We start from the raw sequence: 20,701 nt of genomic DNA on the forward strand, positions 1-20,701 counted from the left end.
ATAAGTTAGGGCTCCATAGGAATTTGCATGGAGACCACTTGCGGGTAACGTGTCCACATAGTGACAAAACTGCTTGACTTGCCCAGGTGCAGGACAGTGTAAGTGTAGGATGGAATCACATTGGGTGAAAATGCTGACCATCTGCTTACTTTGTGTTTTGCACATTAGTGTCCTCTTCAGCAAGTTTATCCAAAGTATTCCTGACAACCAGTTAGTTCGACAGAAGCTAAACTGCATGACCAAGATAGTTGAGAGTGATCTGTTTAAACAGTCTGGTAAGTAGCAAATTGAAGTCCCTGGGTTCTGCATGGGGCCACGCACCCTTAAAAACAAAAATGTCTTTCAAGTTCACAAGCCCTTTATGTCAGTCATCAGTGGTAGTCTACCATTAAATCCATCTTTAGAAATATTCCTTGCCATGGAACAACTGAAACTTTTTTTGCTGTTCAGTCTTTATACAATGCCTAATGCTGTAGGATCCTGATCCAGTCTGTTGATTTAGAAAGAGGCAGAAGGTGAGAGTGCACTGTTTGATGCAATATGTATAATTACAGGTTATTTATGACTGTCTCTAGTCTGTTAGTGGTAACTTAAGTGGATTTAAGCATGTTTTGGTGTCCAAGATAAAGTTATGAGCAGAAGGCTACTGTGTGGTATCCATGTATACTGAATGCTGAAGAACTTCCTGAGACCAATAAGGTGTGGTGCTCTGTTTCATTTTTTTAGAATGCAGAGATGCTCTTCTGCCACTGCTAATAGATCAGCTAAGTGGCCAGTTGGATGACAATTCAAACAAGCCTGACCACGAAGCCTGCTCACAGCTACTTAGCAATGTGCTTGAAGTCCTGGATCGGAAAGATGTGGTGAGCATGAACTGTCAAGGGTGCAAATTAAGGTTAATTCTTCTTTTGAGAAGTTATGGCAAAGAAATGTTCTCAACTTATGCTTTAAAGAATTACAAAGTTCTGATGTTTACAGAAATGCATTGCTGCATGGTTCTTTGAATCTCTCTGCACATAGAGTAGCTGTGTCTAAAAAGGAGCCATGAAGGTTTGAATTAGCGGTTATCACTACAGTACAAAAAGCAATTACTTTTCTTTCCAGGGACCAAAATGTTATTCCCAGCTACATTGGTGGCTTGTTGAATTATTGGGAGCAAGTCATAAAAGTATTTGGTTTCTCGTTTTCTCTGCTATGAAGTAGGGACAATGATCATTATTCAGTCAGGAGAATACAGTTACTCACCACATTAGTCATGGAAATTGATTCTAAGTTGCTGTGAAAAGAATAGTTTGAGCTGAAGAACTGTTCAGGGAAAACAAAGCTGAATCAAAGCACCAGCTTTGGTTTAGCTATACCAGGATGAACTAATGAAGCTGGTATAGATGAATTACGTTAGCTCTCCACCAAGTGTATACCTACAGTATTTGAATCGATTGCTCATGTGTTTTAAATCTCCTTTTTTGCATCCTCTAATTACAATTAACCACTGTCAGGGCAGTCCTCCCACACAGGGAGCACTCTATAGAACAGTATACATTAAGAATTGTCTCAAATTTTCATTATTGAATATCCCCAGGGGCCCACTGCTGTCCACATCCAGCTGATCATGGAACGCCTGCTAAGGAGAATAAACCGCACAGTGATTGGAATGAGCAGACAGTCTCCACACATTGTGAGAGCCTTTTACTTGCTTCAGTTATTACTTTGCCATTTGTTATAGTGGAATTTATTCTCCTGGGAGATTTCAGTGTGTAGCAGTGGTTTATGAAGTCATCTTTCCGTTTCCTGCAGGGCTTCTGTGCCACTAAAACATGGCTTTTGGTGGTTTTCTGAGACCAGGTATTAGGATACAAATCGTCCTACTCCAGCAGCAGTTTGAACTGAGTCACAGTTGGCTGTGATTTCAAGTTCCTTTGGGCCATTGTGCACGGAGAATTTGGTTTCAGTGCAGTTTCTAATACACAAGGAGTCTTTGGTGAAAAAAATGCTCTTTTGTCACCTTAGCTGAATAGGTTTAAATGCTGAAGGGTGAGGCATCTTTAAAGGGTAGTTCTGACTACTGCGTGGCATCTTAGAAGGTGTAAGCAAGTTGGTATGTTTTAATTTGCCCTGTACTTCAGGTACGGAAAGATGGAAAAATCAAGACCTGGGCGTATATAGCAGTATCTTATTTTTTGTAACTCTAAGGTCAAGTTAATGCTACTACCAATATGTCAGCTGTGAGAATTACAGTTGGCCATAGTAAATCTGAAAATCATAGAATCGTATAGGTTGGAAAAGACCCTTAAGGTAGGGTGAAGTGGTTCATATACAGATCTATATTCCAATGTTTGGAAGATGGGTTTTTCTTGCAAACTGTGATCCCTGGGGAAAACAAGCTATAGCCAGACTTCATACTTGAAATTTAGGAAGTCTTGAGTGGTTTGGGGTAGAAGACTAAACAGTCACACAGACTGATGTCAGGACATAGATAAAGCAGAATTGTGATCGGTGATACTTGATGAGGCGGAACTCTGAAAGCGTATGCCACACGTCGAACTTACAGTGCTTAATAGAGGAAAATAATCAAATGTTTTGTTTTTCCTATTCTAGGGTATTTTTGTGGCCTGCATGACAGCCATTCTGAGGCAGATGGATGATTTCCATTACAACCATTACATCAATACTTTCAAAACCAGGCAGGACATTATTGTAAGTCAGCCTGGCTGGGGGATTAGCTCGGTCCATAAAGAATTACACTCTGCTTCTGAAAGGTCATTTCAAGTTACTGTATTCAGTTTGGAGTGATTATACGGCATTCATCAGCAATGACTTATGGGCACCTAATGCCACAGCCACTGGGGATATATTCACATCACCCCTGCTGGGTATACACAGTGGATGTTGCTGACTCAGTAATGCCCGAGAATAGCATTTGTAGCATTGAGTAAAAACATGTTTAATGAGTGTTTAAGTCTGTGCAAGTAAAAAGTCAGGAGCCAGAAGAGTGAATGAAGATGAAAAGGAAAAGCATTTTCCCCTCTCTTGCTCTCACTGTATCTCTTTGTGATCATGTTCTCTTTATCTCATTCTTTCCCCTCCTCTAGAGTTTAATTAAATGCTTTAGTCTTGCTTCAGTGGGCAGCAATGCAATAGTTCCCTCCATGTTAAAAACTGTGTACAATTCACGTCCCTTAAGACTTTCAATATGAAACCAGGTGAAACATTAGGTTGGGGTTTTTTTCGTGCCCTTAGAATTAACAGCTGTGTCCAGATTTTTCTCCAAACTGCCCAGAACAAGTCAGAACCATAACCACTATTTGTGCAAGTCTCTGAAGCATGACATGGCAACTGTTCTGGCTTTTTTGTCCCCACACTCCTCATTTTGCAACTTAGAAGTGCTTGCTTATTTAAATACTGGCTGGGGAAGAGCCTGGAGTTGTGTTCTTCCTGTAAAAGCTAGATCAAAACCCACAAGAAGGTGTTTGTAATTAATTTTGGATGGCAAGGTGATCTCTTTTTCCCTGTGCAGTTGGAATTGCTTGCAATCTGTTGAGCAACATAGCCCCCTACAGGACGCACACATTTCTGTCACTTCTGCATCTAAAAGGCGACTCAGCTGCATTGTCTATAGAGAGCACTCATTGTCTAGTTTTAGAATTACTTTTTCTATTACCGATATTTTTTTGTGAAGGAAGAAGAGACAAAATCAAGTAGATTCAGAAATTCTGCTCGTGTTCATCAAGTACATGAGTGAAAAGGTTTTCAGCAGGGTTATGTAGAAATACTGTGTCTGAGGAAGAAGGGTGCTAGGAAGATAAATCTGATGGATTTCAGAAAAAGGTGGATTCAAGGCAGAATTGAAACAAATTTTATGTTGAGTGGGCCTCAATTCAGAATTTTTTTCTTTTTCCTCAAGAGCAGTTGAGCTTGTAGGAGACCATCATAACTTTAGTTCAAGGTAAGGTTAAACAGGTGCTTAAAAGCTTCCCTGAAATGTAAACTTCAGATTGAAGCTCAGCTTGCAAGTTGAAGATGTGTTGTTTTACCATGTAGTTCTGCATCTTCTGACTCAAATAGGAGAATATTTCTTTTGTATTTCTCTGTGTATACATAAAGCTTCTACACAAAGACATATCAAGAGGGTGAATTATGTAATCATTAGAACTACCTGCATATCATTTAAACAAATACTGATTGAAAATACCAATTTGTAATTTAATTTTTACAAATCCTTAAATCTACAGAAGCAAGCCCACATAGGTGGTGGTATAGTAGTTGTTAACACCAATAGAATGTTGCATTTTGGTTTACTGCAATAATTGTTTTTATTTATTGTTTATTGTTGGTTTTTATTTGCTTTGGTATTTTCAGCCCTGGCATTGCACCATTAATTGGTTGGTTGAACACTGTTGTAGGTTAATTCCTATCTTCAAGGTGCCCCTTGTCAAGTCCAAACCTTTCCATCAAGCTCGGATTTAATAATGCCTAAAAGATTTTTACTGAGGCAGCACCAAATGCCCATTTCTCTCTACATCGATGTCGCTTGCCAATTCTTGAGAGCAAGCTGTTCAGCTCAACAGAATTTTTTTTGCTGGTGATCTTTGCAAGGTGGTGATTTCTCATGTGACCTTCTTTGTGTCCCTCTCATTTTTGAATGCTAATGTGCTGTCTTTGTAGAGAATAGAATCCATTTAAATGCTCATAGGTAGCATTTATATCTGTAGAGACCACAATATAGAAATCAATATTCTTGATACTACCTTCTTTTTCTCATCTCTCTTCTTTTTCCTTTTCCTTTTTTCTTATTCTACAATTCAACCTTGCGTTGTCCAAGTCTTAAGGTGTGATATAGCTTTGTTTGGAGCAGTTGAGTGTTTGCGCAAAAAGTGTCTTTTCTACCGTAATGTTCTAAACCATGTGTCTGCGACGGCATGTTCACTACCTCTTTTTAATTATCCTTCTTAAACTGGACCAGAAAAGACTTAACTAATTGAGGAAGTGAAAATACATTATAATTTCCATCTTTTTAGAAGATACTGCATAGGGCTGTTACACTGTCATCATTCAGACATTTGGAAACAAGTGCTTGAATATTGGTTTTACTTTTTAATCCAGCTTGTGCACCAGAGCTCCCTACAACACAGCTTAATTCAAAACAGTAAAGACTGATTTAATTAAACAGATCAACATGTTCTGTGGAATTATTTCTCCTTCTGTAGTTGAATGGATGAGATGTCAGAAATAATTTAGTTATTGGAATATACCCACACAATAAGAGATCCTTCTTAGGAGGGACAGTGTATTGATTGCTATTCAATGCAGTTGTTAATCAATGCAATTGCAAACATTTGCATTTCCCTACATTTTTGTGCGGATAAAAGACTACCATACTGAACTTGATGAGCTATGGTTTTTATTTTTCCAACAGGACTTCCTGATGGAAACATTCATTATGTTTAAGGATCTGATTGGAAAAAATGTCTATGCAACTGACTGGATGGTCATGAATATGATGCAGAGCAGGTATATAGTTGCTGCTATTATAAGTCTTGCTACTGCTTTGGAGCCTTTCTGATTCTGAAAGGAGGGTGACTCACACAAACAGGCTTGCAAATCACCAGAGTTACATAGGCTTATTTTCTTTTAGAGTTTCAGGGTGATTTAAATTGAATTTCAGTAAATTGTAGTGCCCGCGCATTTCTGCTGATGGAACTGGAAATCTTTCTTCTCCTGGTCAAAGGCACACAATCAAAACCATGCAGTCTTTCATCCAGTCACTTAACTGCTGGAGAGTGCAACATAAATCAGAGAAGCCTTTTTGGTTTCAGTTTGAGGGGAATTACATGGCAAACCTAAAGCTAGTTGGACATAAGTGTGGCCTAGGGTTTAGTTTGCTGGCCTGTAAACTACAGCTACCCAGGTTCTCTTCTGCTCTGCTGTGGACTTTGTTTGGCCTTGTGTGAGTCAAGTCTCTCCTGCTAAGTCTGTACAATTTGAATGGCTTTGGCTCGCTGTCTACTGTGCTAGGTAGCAAAGCATGGCCAAAACCTGCTATCCACGATGCAGCAGGGCCTGTATGCCTGTGAGTTGGATGTTCCCACAGGCAGTATCAACAGAAGTGGGGAAAGAATGAAGAAACAACAAGCACGTAATTCCTGTTTGCATAGCACAGTCATGCAAGTCATCTTCAAAATGGAGGCAGCGTAGCTCCACTGTGTCGTAGGGGTGCAGTGTGAAGAAGGACATGAAGTTATTTGAGTGCTTCAGTGATGAGGATAGGCTAAACTTAAGAGAAGCTACCATCTGGAATGGCACTGCACTGTCAAAGAGATTGGATTGCCCAAAAAGTGTTTTGCTTTTCATCTGCCTCCAGTCAAGGTTTCTTTTGTTCAGAAAGAGGAGTAAGTTTACCTGAATGTCCCTCTACTGGGAAAGAGGTGAAATAGCATTCTAGAGGAATACCTCTTGTTTGGGAGCATCTATTCTTGTCTCCAGAGCTTAGATGTACGAGTCGTAAACGCAGAACTGCAATCTTATTTTTTCAAGAGCTACCTTTTATTTGATGTTTTCATCTCTTCCAGGGTTTTCCTTCGGGCAGTGAACCAATTTACCTCTGTACTCAACCGTTTCTTTCTGGATCAAGCAAATTTTGAACTCCAGGTAATAGTTCCATTGTTTCTAGATTTTCTTACGGACACCAGTCCTGAAAGGCAGGATGAACAAACAAATCCCACTGTTAACAGATCTGTTGATATGGAGCATGCCTGTGGAAAATGTCCATAGACTTTTACAGAAAAGCAGCAGAATGCAAAGCAGTTCTGAATTACAGAACTGTGGTTAATGCAGCAATAAATTGCAAGCAAATACAACTGTTGCAGGCTTTACAAGGTCAAGTTGAGCAGCATGCTGACTATAGCTGATTTGTGCTTGACTAGTTAAGAACAAAATGCTGCATGGGTGTACCCACTGTCACTTGCTTTAGTTGGAAAGTACAAGCTAAAAAGAGGGAGAAATTTTAACCTGCTGTATGTTTCTGGCTTGCCTGCTATGGCTGAGAGCACAGACTTATCTACCAGCTCACTCTTAGTATGGTTCCTCATTAACACTTACCTGGAAGACTGCAGCATTTGGGTAGTAGCTCTATTGTGCTGGTTGTTGCTTTTCCTTTGTCTTCTCCTATTTTAGACTTGTTTCTCTTCCACAGCTCTGGAATAACTATTTCCATTTGGCAGTGGCCTTTCTCACTCATGAATCCCTCCAGCTGGAGACCTTCTCACAAGCCAAACGCAACAAAATTATCAAGAAGTGAGTTTACATTTAAAAAGTTGCCAGGCCTTTTTGCTTTTAAGAAGCTTCATTTGTACTGTTCCAGACATACCCCATACAATCTTAGAATGAGATGAAGCATGCCATGGAAGTGCTTGATTAATGAATGATGATAAAGGGAGGAGAGCTGACTAGGACAGATGTCAGGTCTTTACACTGTGGATGTCTAAGTCTGGTCAGACAGATCCTGAGTTGTTTGAGCTGAACTTAAGCATCTTGCCAAAAGATTCTTTCCACTGTAAGGTCTGTAATAGAAGGCTTGCCATAGTTCCAAAAGCAATTGCACCTGATGCAATTCTTCAGCCATTACATAAGGTAGGTAAGCAAGAATGCTTAAAGCCCTGCAACTTTTTAGTCCCCTCTCTTTGCTTTTTCTGTTTTGAAAGCAAGAGCACTTCAGAGGCATTCATCAACCCAGAGGTAGTAATTTTTAGTAACTTGGCCAAATTCACAAAGACACTGAGCAGCTTTGACTTCTGCATTTAGCTGGAATCAAGTGCCTAAATATCTCTGTAGATCTTGACATAGAATTTTGTTAGGGCGTACCTAGTTAATGTTTGCCATCTTTTTTCTGCAATAGCGAGAGCTTTAAGAAGCCTGGTAATTAAATATTCATGCATTTTCTCGATGTCAGCGGTTAAAGCTTTAGGGAAAAACACCAAATACAAAAAAATTCTGGGTAGGATAGCATGAAGCAGCAGGGCTGCAGCTTTAATCTGCTCTCAGGGAGTCTGCAGTCTTCTGTCATAATGGCACATGGCCATTCTCTTCCTCTGTGCACTGAGCATTGATGCTGGGCAGGGTAAGAAAGAAAAAAGATGAGGTGAACATCTAACAAAAGGTATGTAATATTGAGGAACTTCTTGGTAGACCCTTAGTAGGGAATATAGTCTGTGAGACCCCTTGGTATAAATGCCCAGCATATTTAGGTTTGTGTGTGGTGTTTTTTTTAAGGAGAGGGTAGTAGTATTTGTGGGTTTGCCATTAAATTTCTTCAGCAACTTTGCAAAGGTAATTTCAATGCATAAGCCTTTTTCATCTTTTTCTTTCTTTTTTCTAGGTATGGTGACATGAGGAAAGAAATTGGCTTCAAAATAAGGGATATGTGGTATAACCTGGGTGAGTTCCAGCTAAAGAATTATCTTTATTCAAGCTCTCAAGCTGAGTTTCAAATCTTTTATTTCTTTATAAAAGCTGCTATGTTTAACGTGGGGAAATACACTTAAGGTTCAGCTGTTTCAGGGCACAAAATCTCTTTTCCTTTTCCTGTGAATAGCTTGCAAAAGCTGATCTTCTCTCAAGTCAGCTGCTGAGATAATTTCTTAGATTCCTTATAAAGGATGTTCTGGCATATGAAGGTCAAGAGTAGAATTTTTCAGAGAGCCTTTGTGATTTGCAACATTGCATGCAATTTAGTTCAATTATTTTCTTGGACTATTCCTGAATTTCGGAGCTGTAACGTGTTAATTCTATCTTAAGTAGCCATTATCCACATAAAATACGCATTCTAAGCAGAATGTCTGTGTTTTATGGTCTTAACTTTATATGAATAATGTGCTTAAACATTTGGATATCCAAATCCTGCCATTAGGACATATCTGACTTTTACTTTCTTGCAGGTCCCCACAAAATAAAATTCATTCCAGCAATGGTAGGCCCAATCCTGGAGGTAACCCTGGTCCCAGAACCTGAGCTGCGGAAAGCTACCATTCCCATCTTCTTTGATATGATGCAGTGCGAGTTTAACTTCAGTGGGAACAGAAACTTCCATATGGTAAGGGAGCCTGGTGTCTTCAGTACAGATGTTCTGCAATATGCATGGGGCAAGAAGGAGAAGAGAACATAAAAACAAAACAAACAGAAAACCCCAAACAAAACAAGCATTGTGCCAGACACTTTGGGAAGTTATTGTTAAGTGGTTTGTAGGAGTCAGGACTCTTCAGTTCTGTCCCTGACTGTGCCTTTGCGTGACTTTGATAATCAATGAATTCCTCTATTTTCATACCTTCTGGATTTGCAGGTGTGTGAATATCCACATCTAAATTGTGAAGCAAATTGGAGACCCTAAGAGAGTACTCTAAAAAGTGATGTCTATTTACATTTATAATAACAATAAAAATTCCCCCAAGACAGATCTTTGGCTGTAAATGTAAGTTACTATAAAGAAAATTGCTGGACAGTCAAGTGTTAGGATTATGTAGTTGCTTACATACTGACTAATACCTCATTAACTTCAAATTTGACAACACATTTGTGAATACTGATGCCACCATTATGGAAAGGAGAACACTGATACAAAGGACAGACACAATTTGCTTGAGGCTACACAAGTAAAAGGACAGAGCAGGAAACAGGACCCAGATCCCCGAGTTCCAAACCTGTGCTGATTTTTCCAGAAGTTACCTTCTATTGCTACTGAGAAAGCACTAGAAAGTAAGGCAGGAAAAGAGGAGCTTTGCTTTTGCCCTGAGGTTAAGTTTTCACTGCAGTTTCTAAGGACATATTCTTCCAGCTTTCCTCTGGGGATATCAGACATAAACATCTGAACTGGCAGGCAGGGGACACTGTAGTTATGCTGTAGACAGTCTTCTCCCTGGAGATGGGTAGGAGCCATCCATCCAAAAGGCAGCAACCTTGGCATTTCAGACTGTTGTCAAATGTGATGTGCATCTCCCTAAGCACCATCCTCACACCAGCTTAGACCCCAGCTTCAGTGTGCATATGGGATCTTTCTTCCCTTGGGGTCATCAGTCTTTGGTGTGGTTGGCCCCAGGGTCTCAGGGGTTTTTGGAATCGGTAGAAGGAAGCAGGATGTGTGTGGCATGGATTTTCCATTCCAGTGGTATTTATATACTAGCTGTAGCTATAACTGAGACTATGTACTTGACCTGCATGCATGTAACAGGGCATATCTTCATGGCTAGACAGATAATCACACAGGACTTGGTTCTTGCATCATGAGAAGTTGCTTTAATTAGTAGTCAGAAGTGTTTATGATGGCCAGAGAGTTGTGACTTGCCCTTAACTGATAGTAGTAGGTCAGTTTCTTTAGGGTGAGTGAATCACCATTCCGTAAGCTGGCTGTTAGAATGCTTCTCCATCCTAGCAAAACTGAACTGCTAATGGATGGGGGAGAAGGGGAAGAATTACCCCAGAGCATGACTTACCAGTGACTGTAGGATGAGACAGGGAGGACTTGTATTTCCTTGCTCCAGTCTTGTCATTTTGGCTTCATACCATTTGTATTCTGCTCCCAACAATGAAAGCGTCCTCTAGCTTGGCTTGTAAAACCAGTGTCTGATGGCGGGGCAGTTCAGAAATGCTGGCCACAAGCATTACTGATATTCAGACCACACTCTTGAGAATTGCTGTCTATTTGATTGTGGGGTTTTGCCTTTTCAGTTTGAAAATGAGTTGATAACCAAGCTGGACCAGGAAGTGGAGGGTGGCCGAGGGGATGAACAGTACAAGATTTTACTGGAGAAACTGTAAGTTTTATAAAGAACATAGAGGCTCTTTTTTACAGCTTAGTTGGCTATTTTTCTAATGCAAAGAAATGCTAATTCATTACTCCAGTGAATAGGGAGATAGTGCAGTCGACAGTGATCTTAATGCTATACAGGTATTCTGAGACCGATTGCCTTAAAATGATGCTTTTATTGTGGAGCAGCAACTTGCAGAACTACCCTATACTTGCAGATGAAACCCTAGAGGCAGGTGCCAAACCGGCAAGGGGGTTGTAAGTGGAAAAGCTTGCCAACAGCAAGCTGAGAGTTAAAGCAAAATCGGAGCCTTCTTTTAGCACTGAGAGTAGAACCCAGGTTTTTGATCAACAAGGCACGCTTTGACCTGCCTGACTTTGGTATCTCAGGTCTGTGGGTGTGGTGTGCTGTTTGGCACTGTGAGAGTCTCAGTTGAGGAAATGTATTTGACTGTTAGCTGAGTGGCTGTTTGGGTAATTTACGCTGAAGTTCTACTTACCACTGCTCAGAACCATAACTGAATGTTCCCTTCTGTCTCTCTGGGTATATCTGCAGCCTCCTGGAGCACTGTCGGAAGCATAAATATCTGTCTGCTTCCGGAGAAGTGTTTGCTTTGCTGGTCAGCAGCCTGTTAGAGAACCTGTTGGACTACAGGACAATCATGCATGATGAAAGCAAGGAGAACCGCATGAGCTGCACTGTCAATGTGCTGGTAAGGGGAAGGCTAGATATGGATACGGATGCTTCTTTACTGACCTGGCTTTTGTGGATTCTGAAGGATTTTTTTTTTTTTTTTTTTTTTCCCCCCGTAGGATTTTAAGTAATTCTTTACGCCATTTCTGGTTCATGATGGGCCCAAATCAGGCTACCAGCTATTGTTAACTATAAAATTTAGAAAGACTTACAGTGTGCAATCAAGTCACATGGCTGGTCCTTGTCTACATGGTAATCTGAAGCCCTGAAATACAGGCAGGAAAGATGGCTAGCTGATAGTTTGAGAAGTGTGGGCTTAAGTCCCTGTTCTACTGCAGAGCCTGTATAACTTTGGACAAGTCACTTTCTCTCTTTGACTTACCCCTTTTCTAGAGGTGACAGTAGTCCCACCTTATGTTAAAGCAATGGTTGCAGGGACATATGCACCAAGGAGGCAAAATGACAGCAAAGATCTTTGAAATATCTAAACCTGATGCATAAGTTACTTGTCTAGAGATGTTTATGCAAATCCATGGTGCTTTACATCATGAAAGTTTGACTTTTTTCTATTCTTGGCAGAATTTTTATAAGGAGAAGAAACGAGAGGACATTTATATCAGGTAGCGTGTTTCCCTTCATAACTGTATAGAAGCCTTTATTTCTCTTGGTGTTCTGTACACTGATACAGGAGTCCTTCACATCAAGTAACAATTGCTTTTCGTTTATTTAGGTATCTCTATAAACTCCGGGACCTGCATACAGACTGTGAGAACTTCACAGAGGCAGCATACACTCTCCTCCTCCATGCAGAGCTGCTCCAGGTATTACACTAAAGACAATGTTAGTTTCCACTGTTAGGTTACGGGTTTTAAATGAAGTTCAAACAGCTCAGAATAAACAATTCACCTTTTTTTTTTTTTTTTTTTTTTTTTTTTTAAAGTGACTTTGCATTACCTAGCTTTTAGTGGTCATTAAGGAGCTTCACAATTTTGCAAATTGCACAGCAGCTAAATGGATGAAAGCAAAAATGTTATTAGCATCATTTTGTTACATACTCTTGGTGAACAAGAGTGCTATAGTGAGCTGGGAGAAAATGTCCATGTTTGGTGTCATAGTACAGTTTTTTTTCCACTTCTGTGTGAACAGTGTAACATGCATTAGCCTAAGCCATCTTAATTTGGATTTGTCAACCTCTTCATGTCTTCCACAGATGAATAAAGCATACACATTCAGTTAGTGTCTCCTCATAAGACCTTAAGCCAAAATCACACCAGTTTTGCAGACACAATTAAACTTTTATTAACATTTTAAAGTGATTTTGAAATATGACTAAAAAAATTACACAAGTTCAGATGGATTCTTAAACTGATTTAAAAATGAACTTCTACTGTAGAAAAAAATTTGCACGGAACTGAAGCTTTCTGGCTGCTTATGTGTGTAGTGGGAGAGCATAATCAGATGTTTCTCTGAGCAGCTGGCTGGAGTGGTTTAAGAAGTTATTGCTTACTGGCTACTTGTTATTCTAACCGTGCTGCTGTGATGCAGTGTTTTTGTGTGCATTCCTAGTTTACATTAGTCAGCCAACTCAGCTTATATCACTGCAAAACTTCCTTGCTCTCCTTTTTTATTGATGATGGATTTGTCTTGACTGCATCCCTGCAGAAGGTGAGTCTGTCCACTGTAAGGGTTTGTGAATCTGAAAATGTTCCAGTTCTTTCAAGTTTGCCTTTTTTTTTTTTTTTCCTCTCTAGTGGTCCGAGAAGCCATGTGTCCCTCACCTTCTGCAGAGGGATAGCTACTACGTCTACTCGCAACAGGAACTCAAGGAAAAACTCTACCAAGAAATTATCTCCTTCTTTGATAGGGGCAAAGTGAGTGTCTGCAGTGTTCTTACAGTTCACTGGTAAATACTTGGCTTAGTGAATGTAGCTGGCTGAAGTTGGTTTCAAGGGTAAAAGCAGCTGTGATTCCATAATGGGCCTTTGATGCTTAGGCCTGGCTTTTAAATAGGGACCACAGTACTGACATGAGCAGGGCATGTATTTGTCCTGGTGATATTTGAATCCTTCTATTCCCTTGTTAGTTGAAGAGCATCTGAAAAACTAACCCTGTTAAAGATACTGGGTAGATGAGAAAACTATAGGTGGTTTCCTTTCGTCTTCTGGGTAGTGGCTTTTGTCAGGTTTTTTGCATTGCAGGAAGTATGGCTTGCCTGGCTGATACTGAAATTGTGTTAGTTGTACTTTGGATAGATGGTTCTACCAGGGCTAAATGAGACAAACCCAAGGAAGCCTGATGCAGGGGATGAAGTATTACTGTAGGAGAATACCACCTGGGCTTCTCTCGTTTGCTGTTTAGACATGTCCTTCTGCCTCTTTGTGCCTCAGTTTTCCCTATCAGGAGTAACAATAGAAACCTTGCTTTGTAAATCACTTTCAGATCTACAAATCAAAAGAGCTGTGCGACTATAATAATTATTGCAAAAAATGTACAGCATGGAGTCTAAGGGAAAGTTGGCAGTGCATTAAAGTACTGCCTGATTTAAAATCAGCTGAATTTTTTGTTTGCCTGTCTGTGGTAATGAATGCTTTTAACTGAGTCTTTCATTTTGCTTGTGCTCTTCTTCCCCCACCTGCCTCCCTTCACCCTCCATGGAGATGTGGGAGAAGGCCATTCAACTAAGTAAAGAGTTGGCTGACATGTATGAAAACAAGGTTTTTGATTATGAGGGACTTGGTAATCTCCTGGTAAGATTTTTTTTCTCCATTTTCAGCAGGCTGCTGACTGCTTAAATTAATATTATTGAGTGAGATAAGTCCAAAATACATTTATGTTAAAGACAAACAAACCAACATAACCGCCATGGTTTTGTAAAGCTTAATATTAGAAGAATGTTTTCATAATTTTTTTTTAAAGTGTGTGGTTTTGACCTTGTAATTAGCATGACAATATAATGTGCAGATGTTTAGCATTCTTGGTGTTAATCAAATAAGGTAACATTTACATGGCCTATTTTCAGGCTCCATAAATCTCATCACCTTGTTATTTCTGTGGTAATACTACCGTGTATGAACACAGAACTGTAGACTCATCTTGGTTCTGAATTACATTTTTTAGTGGTTAAAGATGTAACCAGATGGTCTTTATGTTCTTTCGTATGAGAATCATCTGCCCAGTTTTATTTCTGCCAGTTCTCTGACATTTGTCACCATTTGTGTCTGCTCAGTTTCAGAACATATTTATTTTTAATTTGTGTTGCAGTAGTTAAGGATTTCAAGTATCCTCCTGGAATCCTAAAAAACATGGCATTGTTCTCATGTCTGCAAACCAGGAAATGAAGTTGATTCTGGTCCAGACAAACCAAATATTTAACCAAGTAAATGGATAAGTATGAATTACTGTATCAAAAAACAATTGTAAAAAGTGTTCTGTACAGGAGAACTAATAGATCAGGAATGGTCACTGGGAGTGTGAGCTACAGTCTGGCAATGTCCTTGAATACTCCAAAGTGAAAATGCTGGTGACTTTTTCTTTTTCAGAAAAAACGAGCTACTTTTTATGAGAATATTATGAAGGCAATGAGACCTCAACCAGAGTACTTTGCTGTTGGATACTATGGTCAGGGTTTCCCCTCTTTCCTCCGGGTAAGAATTCTGCAGCACTCAAGTTCTGGAGTGGTGGGTACCCTAAAAGTCACAACTTTTGCAGAGCTTCCAAGAAAATTCAGATGCCAAACTCCTTTACCTTTGAATGACACTGAGAGATCTAAATTGCTTAAGTATTTCAAAGCATTTCGGCATATAAAAAGAGACAAGAGACCATTTTTTTTGTATTACCAGCTTTAATAAAGTTGGTGTGTTGCAAGATGATTGGTATGTTCTTATATGGACTTAAGCAGAATCTACCTTTTGTATTTGTGCCCTATACACTTTGTCAGAAATATGATTATTGCCGTTAGAAAATGTTTAGCTTGTAAAGAATTTATCCCATTGCTTTTCAGCCTGAATCAACCTAATTTTCAGGACATGGATCATTTCAATGCTCAAGCACGTTAGTGAGAGTCTGTCCCATGCAGAAGAATTAAAATGCAAAGATGCTTCATGTTTGAGATTGCTGCTAAGCATTGCTGGATCTGTGCTAGCTATAATACAAGAATCTAGCCAAAGTGAGTGAGATGAGCAGGGTACATCATACTAGAAAATATTCCTGACTATTATTTAAAATTAAGGAACATTTACGTTTTCAGACTGGAGTTGTTGGAAGTTGCTGGCCTTAAATGAAAGCCAAGCTTAATGAAAAAGAAAAATGTTAACTTAGAACTGTGTAACTGGATGGCATAGAAGGCTTTCCCCTCCAGGTCATGTTTTTGAATCCATCCTTTCCAGAAACCACCACTGCTTGGTGGCCAGTTTGGAAAAATAATTGCCCATGGTCTATTGTTAAGTGCGTAGTGCAAAACTGCCATAGCTGGCCATTTTGTTAGTGGTAGCTGAAGAGAGTCGGGAATGGAACGGAGGTAAAACTCATGTCTTTGTGCATAGAGAGATCCCTCAGTTAACTCATACCATAAGTGGTCTGGCAAGGAGCATGCAGTTCCCTGCATTAAAGAACTTTTTGGCACACATGTTCTCTTACTTAAAATCAGTCCCCTGACTGAGATTTCATGTGTTGAATGTGTGAGTTTTTAGAGTGCTAGAAAGTATGAACATGTTCAATAACACTTGTATGTGGAACAGTGAATTTCCTAGACAAATGTGAGGTTGCCATTGCAGGGCCTTGCTCCTGAGAGTTGCTGTGTTCTCACTCCAGCCTGTGTTTCCTCTTTCACGTGTTCTGACTGTCTGTTAAGCTAGGGGACAACCCTTCATATAAACTAGATCTCTGAGACTACTCTGTGTATGTTTGGAAAACTCTTTCTCATTGCTTTGTTTAGTGTTAATTCTCTTTTTCTTCTGCTACCCACAGAATAAAATTTTTATCTACCGTGGCAAAGAGTATGAACGAAGGGAGGACTTCAATCTGAAGCTATTGACCCAGTTTCCTAGTGCTGAGAAGATGACCAGCACCGCCCCTCCAGGAGAAGAGATCAAGTCTTCTCCTAAACAGTGTATCTTTTGGTTCTAATAAGTTTTGGCACATTCAAGATCTGCCTCTTTCCTAGAGTAGCAGAATTGGTAAACAACAATAATAAGCAAGGAGCTTACTGCTCTAGGGGGACTTTGAAGGCAGGCACTGGGCATGAAAATAAGACTATGCAGAATTGCAATAGTGAACTTAAACATACTGAAAAAGAGAGACAGTTTGATATTGTCAGAGTTAAAGGAGTTGCTGTTGGGATGAAACCTTAACAGATTGCAGGTCAGGATTTCTTGTACCTTCTTCTTAAGCAGGTGGTGCTGACTGCTGTAGTATAGGTGTGATCCAGTTCGGTATTTCTAGGTGAAAGAGGTAAAATACAGGTAGTGAAAGTTAGGATATAAAGAAAGTGGAAGTATGCTGTCTTCTTGCTTGCAGTTAACTAGCTTTTATGAAGGGGCTGGGTTTTGTTTTTTTTCTTTTCCCTAGAAGTCACTTTGTAAGAAGTGTGAAGTGATTAGGCTGATGAAAGTTGTTAGGGGAACAGCCCTCTTTTTTTTTTTTTTTTTTTTTTTTTTTTTTTTTTTTTTTTTAATTTTATATTTTCTTTATGCTGGTGGAACTCCAAACTGTGTGCTACAGCACGCCACTAGGCTTAAGATCCTCTTTCTCTTAATTGTAAGCATGACTAAGTGCAACCTAGTGAAGATGCTTCAGATTCTTGTTTGTGATTTCCAGTCAATAGCAGGTGTGCTACTGGAAGATGTACATCAGTAAAAACCAAGTTACTGGACTTCTAGCCTGTGTTATACAGGCCAGTGTTCTGCAGGTCACACTAGAGAATCTGATGGTCCATTTTGGCCTTAAAAGTCTGTGTACAAAGGCACAACTCAAGCAGTGATACCAGATGCTTCCCTTGCAATAAGCCTGCCAAGCACTAAATCCACATAGGAAATTAAAATTCATTCAAGACCAAACTTGGTATCAAAAAATGCCTCTTCTATTGCTGCTTTGTTTCAGCTACTTCCTTTGCATCTGTTTGTGTTTGTTGTAATGTTTTTGGCTCAAGATGAACCTGAACTGCAAAATTTGGATACAGATCTGAACTCTTGCAAAAGTTTGGGGGTGTTTGGTTCCGGGTCTTTGGCATAGCCCCATTAGAAAGGGGAGCAGCTGCATAGCTTGGATTTGGTACAGGTTCTTCTCGGACTCTTACAAACACCTTCTGAAAAGATGAGGAGTTTGAGTGCCCAAATCACTGTTGTGTTAGGCAGGGGTTGATGGTTCTGTAGTTTGTTTTTATTTCATGCTTTTTTAACCTCCTTTGTCTCAGGCTTTTTTTGACTTTTGCTTAGAATCTGTTTCCTCACTCTCTTATGATAAAATGCCTTGTTCTTCCTTTGGTTGTTTCATAATAGTGTACAGGAGATATCAAGCGAGCTGTACGCAGTCTCGGGGAATGCCAACACACTTAAGCAGGCTAGTCTTCCACCAGTTCTGAACTAGAAGCTGTATAGGATGCTTAGCATGGCATGGAGCCTGAGCTAATAAGCTCTCCTGAGAGAAAGAATATATTAGCTTGGGCTCAGCGCTTGATCTAATGTGGCTATGCAGTTTTGGGTTCAGATTTGGCTGGTATCCAGCTGGCTCTTCAGTGCAGGCAGAATGACCTTGCCTTTGCTTTCAAAATACTGTTTAGAACTACCCTCAGTGAAATAAAGGATGCATGGGGCTACCCTACCCAGCAGTAAAACATGGCCACTTCAGAGTGCAATTGGCAGGTGATTGACAGAAATAATCTCTTAATGTGGGTCAAATTGTTTATGCTTTACTTTTCCATACAGGTTTTTACTTCCGTAAAGCCTTCATTACAGTCCTTAAAACAGAACTCTGGAGAAACAACATCGTAAGCTGTTGTGCTTGGGGATGCTATTACTAACTTCTTTTTTTTAATTTCTATCATGGTTCACGGGTGCAAAAAGCTGACAATGAAGTAGATATTCACTGATTAAAAACAGCCTACTTTATTCAGTTAGCTTTATTGATCTAAGAAGTGGGAGGGAGGGGCAGCTTCACTACACTGGAGAAATCTGACAAATAACTGTGGGGTGGTGCGGGAGAGAGAAGAGACAGATGCATCCATTACAGAACATAGTACAGAATCTTGTTTTCCTGTCCTCAGAGTAGAAATCAGTAGCACCCAGGCTTCGCAAGCATTTCACCAGGGAATTTCAATAGTTGGAAGTACTTGTACAGCCCTTATCTTTTGGGGCTTTTAGTTCATGAGTAGCATACAAACTACAAGAAGCAATATAATGCCTGTGATTGTTGATGAACTAGTAAGTATTTTTTTTCTTCAAACTTGACAAGAGCACAGGGAATTGTTGAGAAGTCTGACATTTGATGAAAACAGGAAGGGTATTTCTCTCCCTCTCCTGTTTTCCCAAAAGGATTCATAGTTTTTCATCCTTAACTATAGCTGCTCAGATGTGCAGTGCTTTATTGTGAAGCCTGTGATGAACCTGCCACCTAATTATAAAGATAAACCTGTTCCTGAGCAGATCTTAAAGTAATTTCTTTTCCCTCAACTTTTCCTCTGTATTTTTCTCAACTAGCCTAGGCACAAGGTGGAGTGCCTTTGTGTCTTGTGTAAATTTGTTTCACAGTCCAGTTTAAACTTGGTTGTTTTTGAGAGGAAACAGAAGAACATTTATGTAAGGAGGGTGGGAGGTGAGAAAACTCACCATTTATTCTGCTTCTTTCTAGCTACTACAGAGCAAATGAGGTACAGCAGTTCACGCACTCCCGACCGGTCAGGAAAGGAGAAAAAGATCCAGACAACGAGTTTGCCGTGAGTACTTTGCTTTTGATGCCAGTCGGCTTGGGTGTCTGTGCTATGAGAAAATGGTTCTATGCATTTATTTATTTTGTTGGTGGCATTTTGAACAACACTGTCGCTATTTTTTTTCTGTCCGCTGTGGCAATGGAGTTTTGCTATTAAAATGTAGGAGAAACAAAGGGCTGCACTTCGCATTGCAATCTTTACATCAAGCCAATGTGATAATGTCAAGGGGCTCTATAGCTGAAGTTGAAATGTTCAAAATCCTTGATGTAGAATCCATAAATATTGTGCTGTCTAACCACAGCTTCCTACAGAGTACAGCTGTGTGTCTGCTAGATTGCGAATGATGTAGCCGTCCTTAAGGAGGCCAGCCTCTAACTACGAAGGATCAGTTCAACTTCAGGCCAACTTTTAAGATTTGCAGTGGAGAGTGCGCCTTGGGTGTACTGCTATAGCGTGTTTCCTTGCTGCCTATGACGCGTACTGTTGCTCATGTGTAGTGGTTGGGCATGTCGCATATAACTCTGGCTAAATATGCCTTAATCGCAGTCCTGCTAATAGTGGTCCACATGGAGGATAACAGCCTACTGCTGCTAATGTTGATGCCATTTAAATAGTAGAGGTGGTATTTCTTGCCAAAAACACCGGGTTCCATCTCAGTTAGTGAAGGTGAAATCATTGTGTAGGTTCTGCCAGCTAGTCCTGGCAGCCTGGTTCTGTGCTCTACCGCAGAAGAGAATTGAATTGCAAGACCAATATTTTCCTTACATCTTGGATTTTTTTCCTTCTCTATCTAGAATATGTGGATAGAAAGGACAACCTACACGACAGCATATTCATTTCCAGGCATCCTCAAGTGGTTTGAAGTCAAACAGATTACAACGGTGAGTTCTGCATATGGGCTGGGTCTCATCCCCTCCAATCTTTCATGAAGTAGAGAGTCTTGCAACAATTAGGACTACTAGTCCTTCCACTGTTGGATGTGGCACACCAGTAACTTCTGCTTCAGATAAAAGCAAGTGTGTATCTTCTTCAGCGTGCTTGTCTTTTTATGCCATTCTGCAGACAGCTCTACCCAAGGCAGCAAAGGTCTACGTTGACTGTATAATGCTTGGGAGAGCGGTTCCTTCCGTAACATATTCCGCAGTCAGCAGCCAAGTCCTAAACTGTTGTTCCTTCAGGTTAAAGTGTAAGATCAGTCTTGCATTCATATCTGAATGGCAAGCTGGTTAGTACAGGGGCTCCAAAATCCTCTGCTGGAAACTATTGGGCTGCCGTTCATATATGAGGAGTTACT

At 40.1% G+C, this 20,701-nt stretch overlaps 1 protein-coding gene across 11 annotated transcripts in view; it reads left to right on the forward strand.

Annotated features, from left to right (window-relative positions):
* The window catches only part of DOCK5 (dedicator of cytokinesis 5), a 130,991-nt gene that overhangs the window by 92,976 nt on the left and 17,314 nt on the right, over positions 1–20,701 (forward strand). For all 11 annotated transcript variants that reach the window (XR_003926293.2, XR_003926291.2, XR_003926292.2 and 8 more), the window contains 20 exons: positions 169–275; positions 727–863; positions 1,580–1,675; positions 2,596–2,694; positions 5,414–5,508; positions 6,567–6,645; positions 7,190–7,290; positions 8,372–8,430; positions 8,931–9,085; positions 10,714–10,799; positions 11,349–11,505; positions 12,066–12,106; positions 12,217–12,307; positions 13,238–13,357; positions 14,144–14,233; positions 15,026–15,130; positions 16,452–16,593; positions 19,050–19,131; positions 19,329–19,413; positions 20,202–20,288. Coding sequence is in view for 8 of the 11 variants with exons in the window: in XM_030034999.2 (XP_029890859.1) it covers positions 169–275; positions 727–863; positions 1,580–1,675; positions 2,596–2,694; positions 5,414–5,508; positions 6,567–6,645; positions 7,190–7,290; positions 8,372–8,430; positions 8,931–9,085; positions 10,714–10,799; positions 11,349–11,505; positions 12,066–12,106; positions 12,217–12,307; positions 13,238–13,357; positions 14,144–14,233; positions 15,026–15,130; positions 16,452–16,593; positions 19,050–19,131; positions 19,329–19,413; positions 20,202–20,288 (2,014 nt within the window). In the remaining 3 variants the exon portion in view is untranslated. The remainder of the gene's footprint in view (positions 1–168; positions 276–726; positions 864–1,579; positions 1,676–2,595; positions 2,695–5,413; positions 5,509–6,566; positions 6,646–7,189; positions 7,291–8,371; positions 8,431–8,930; positions 9,086–10,713; positions 10,800–11,348; positions 11,506–12,065; positions 12,107–12,216; positions 12,308–13,237; positions 13,358–14,143; positions 14,234–15,025; positions 15,131–16,451; positions 16,594–19,049; positions 19,132–19,328; positions 19,414–20,201; positions 20,289–20,701) is intronic.

This window comes from Aquila chrysaetos, chromosome 13, assembly GCF_900496995.4.
Source record: "Aquila chrysaetos chrysaetos chromosome 13, bAquChr1.4, whole genome shotgun sequence".
Classification (NCBI taxonomy): Eukaryota; Metazoa; Chordata; class Aves; order Accipitriformes; family Accipitridae; genus Aquila; species Aquila chrysaetos.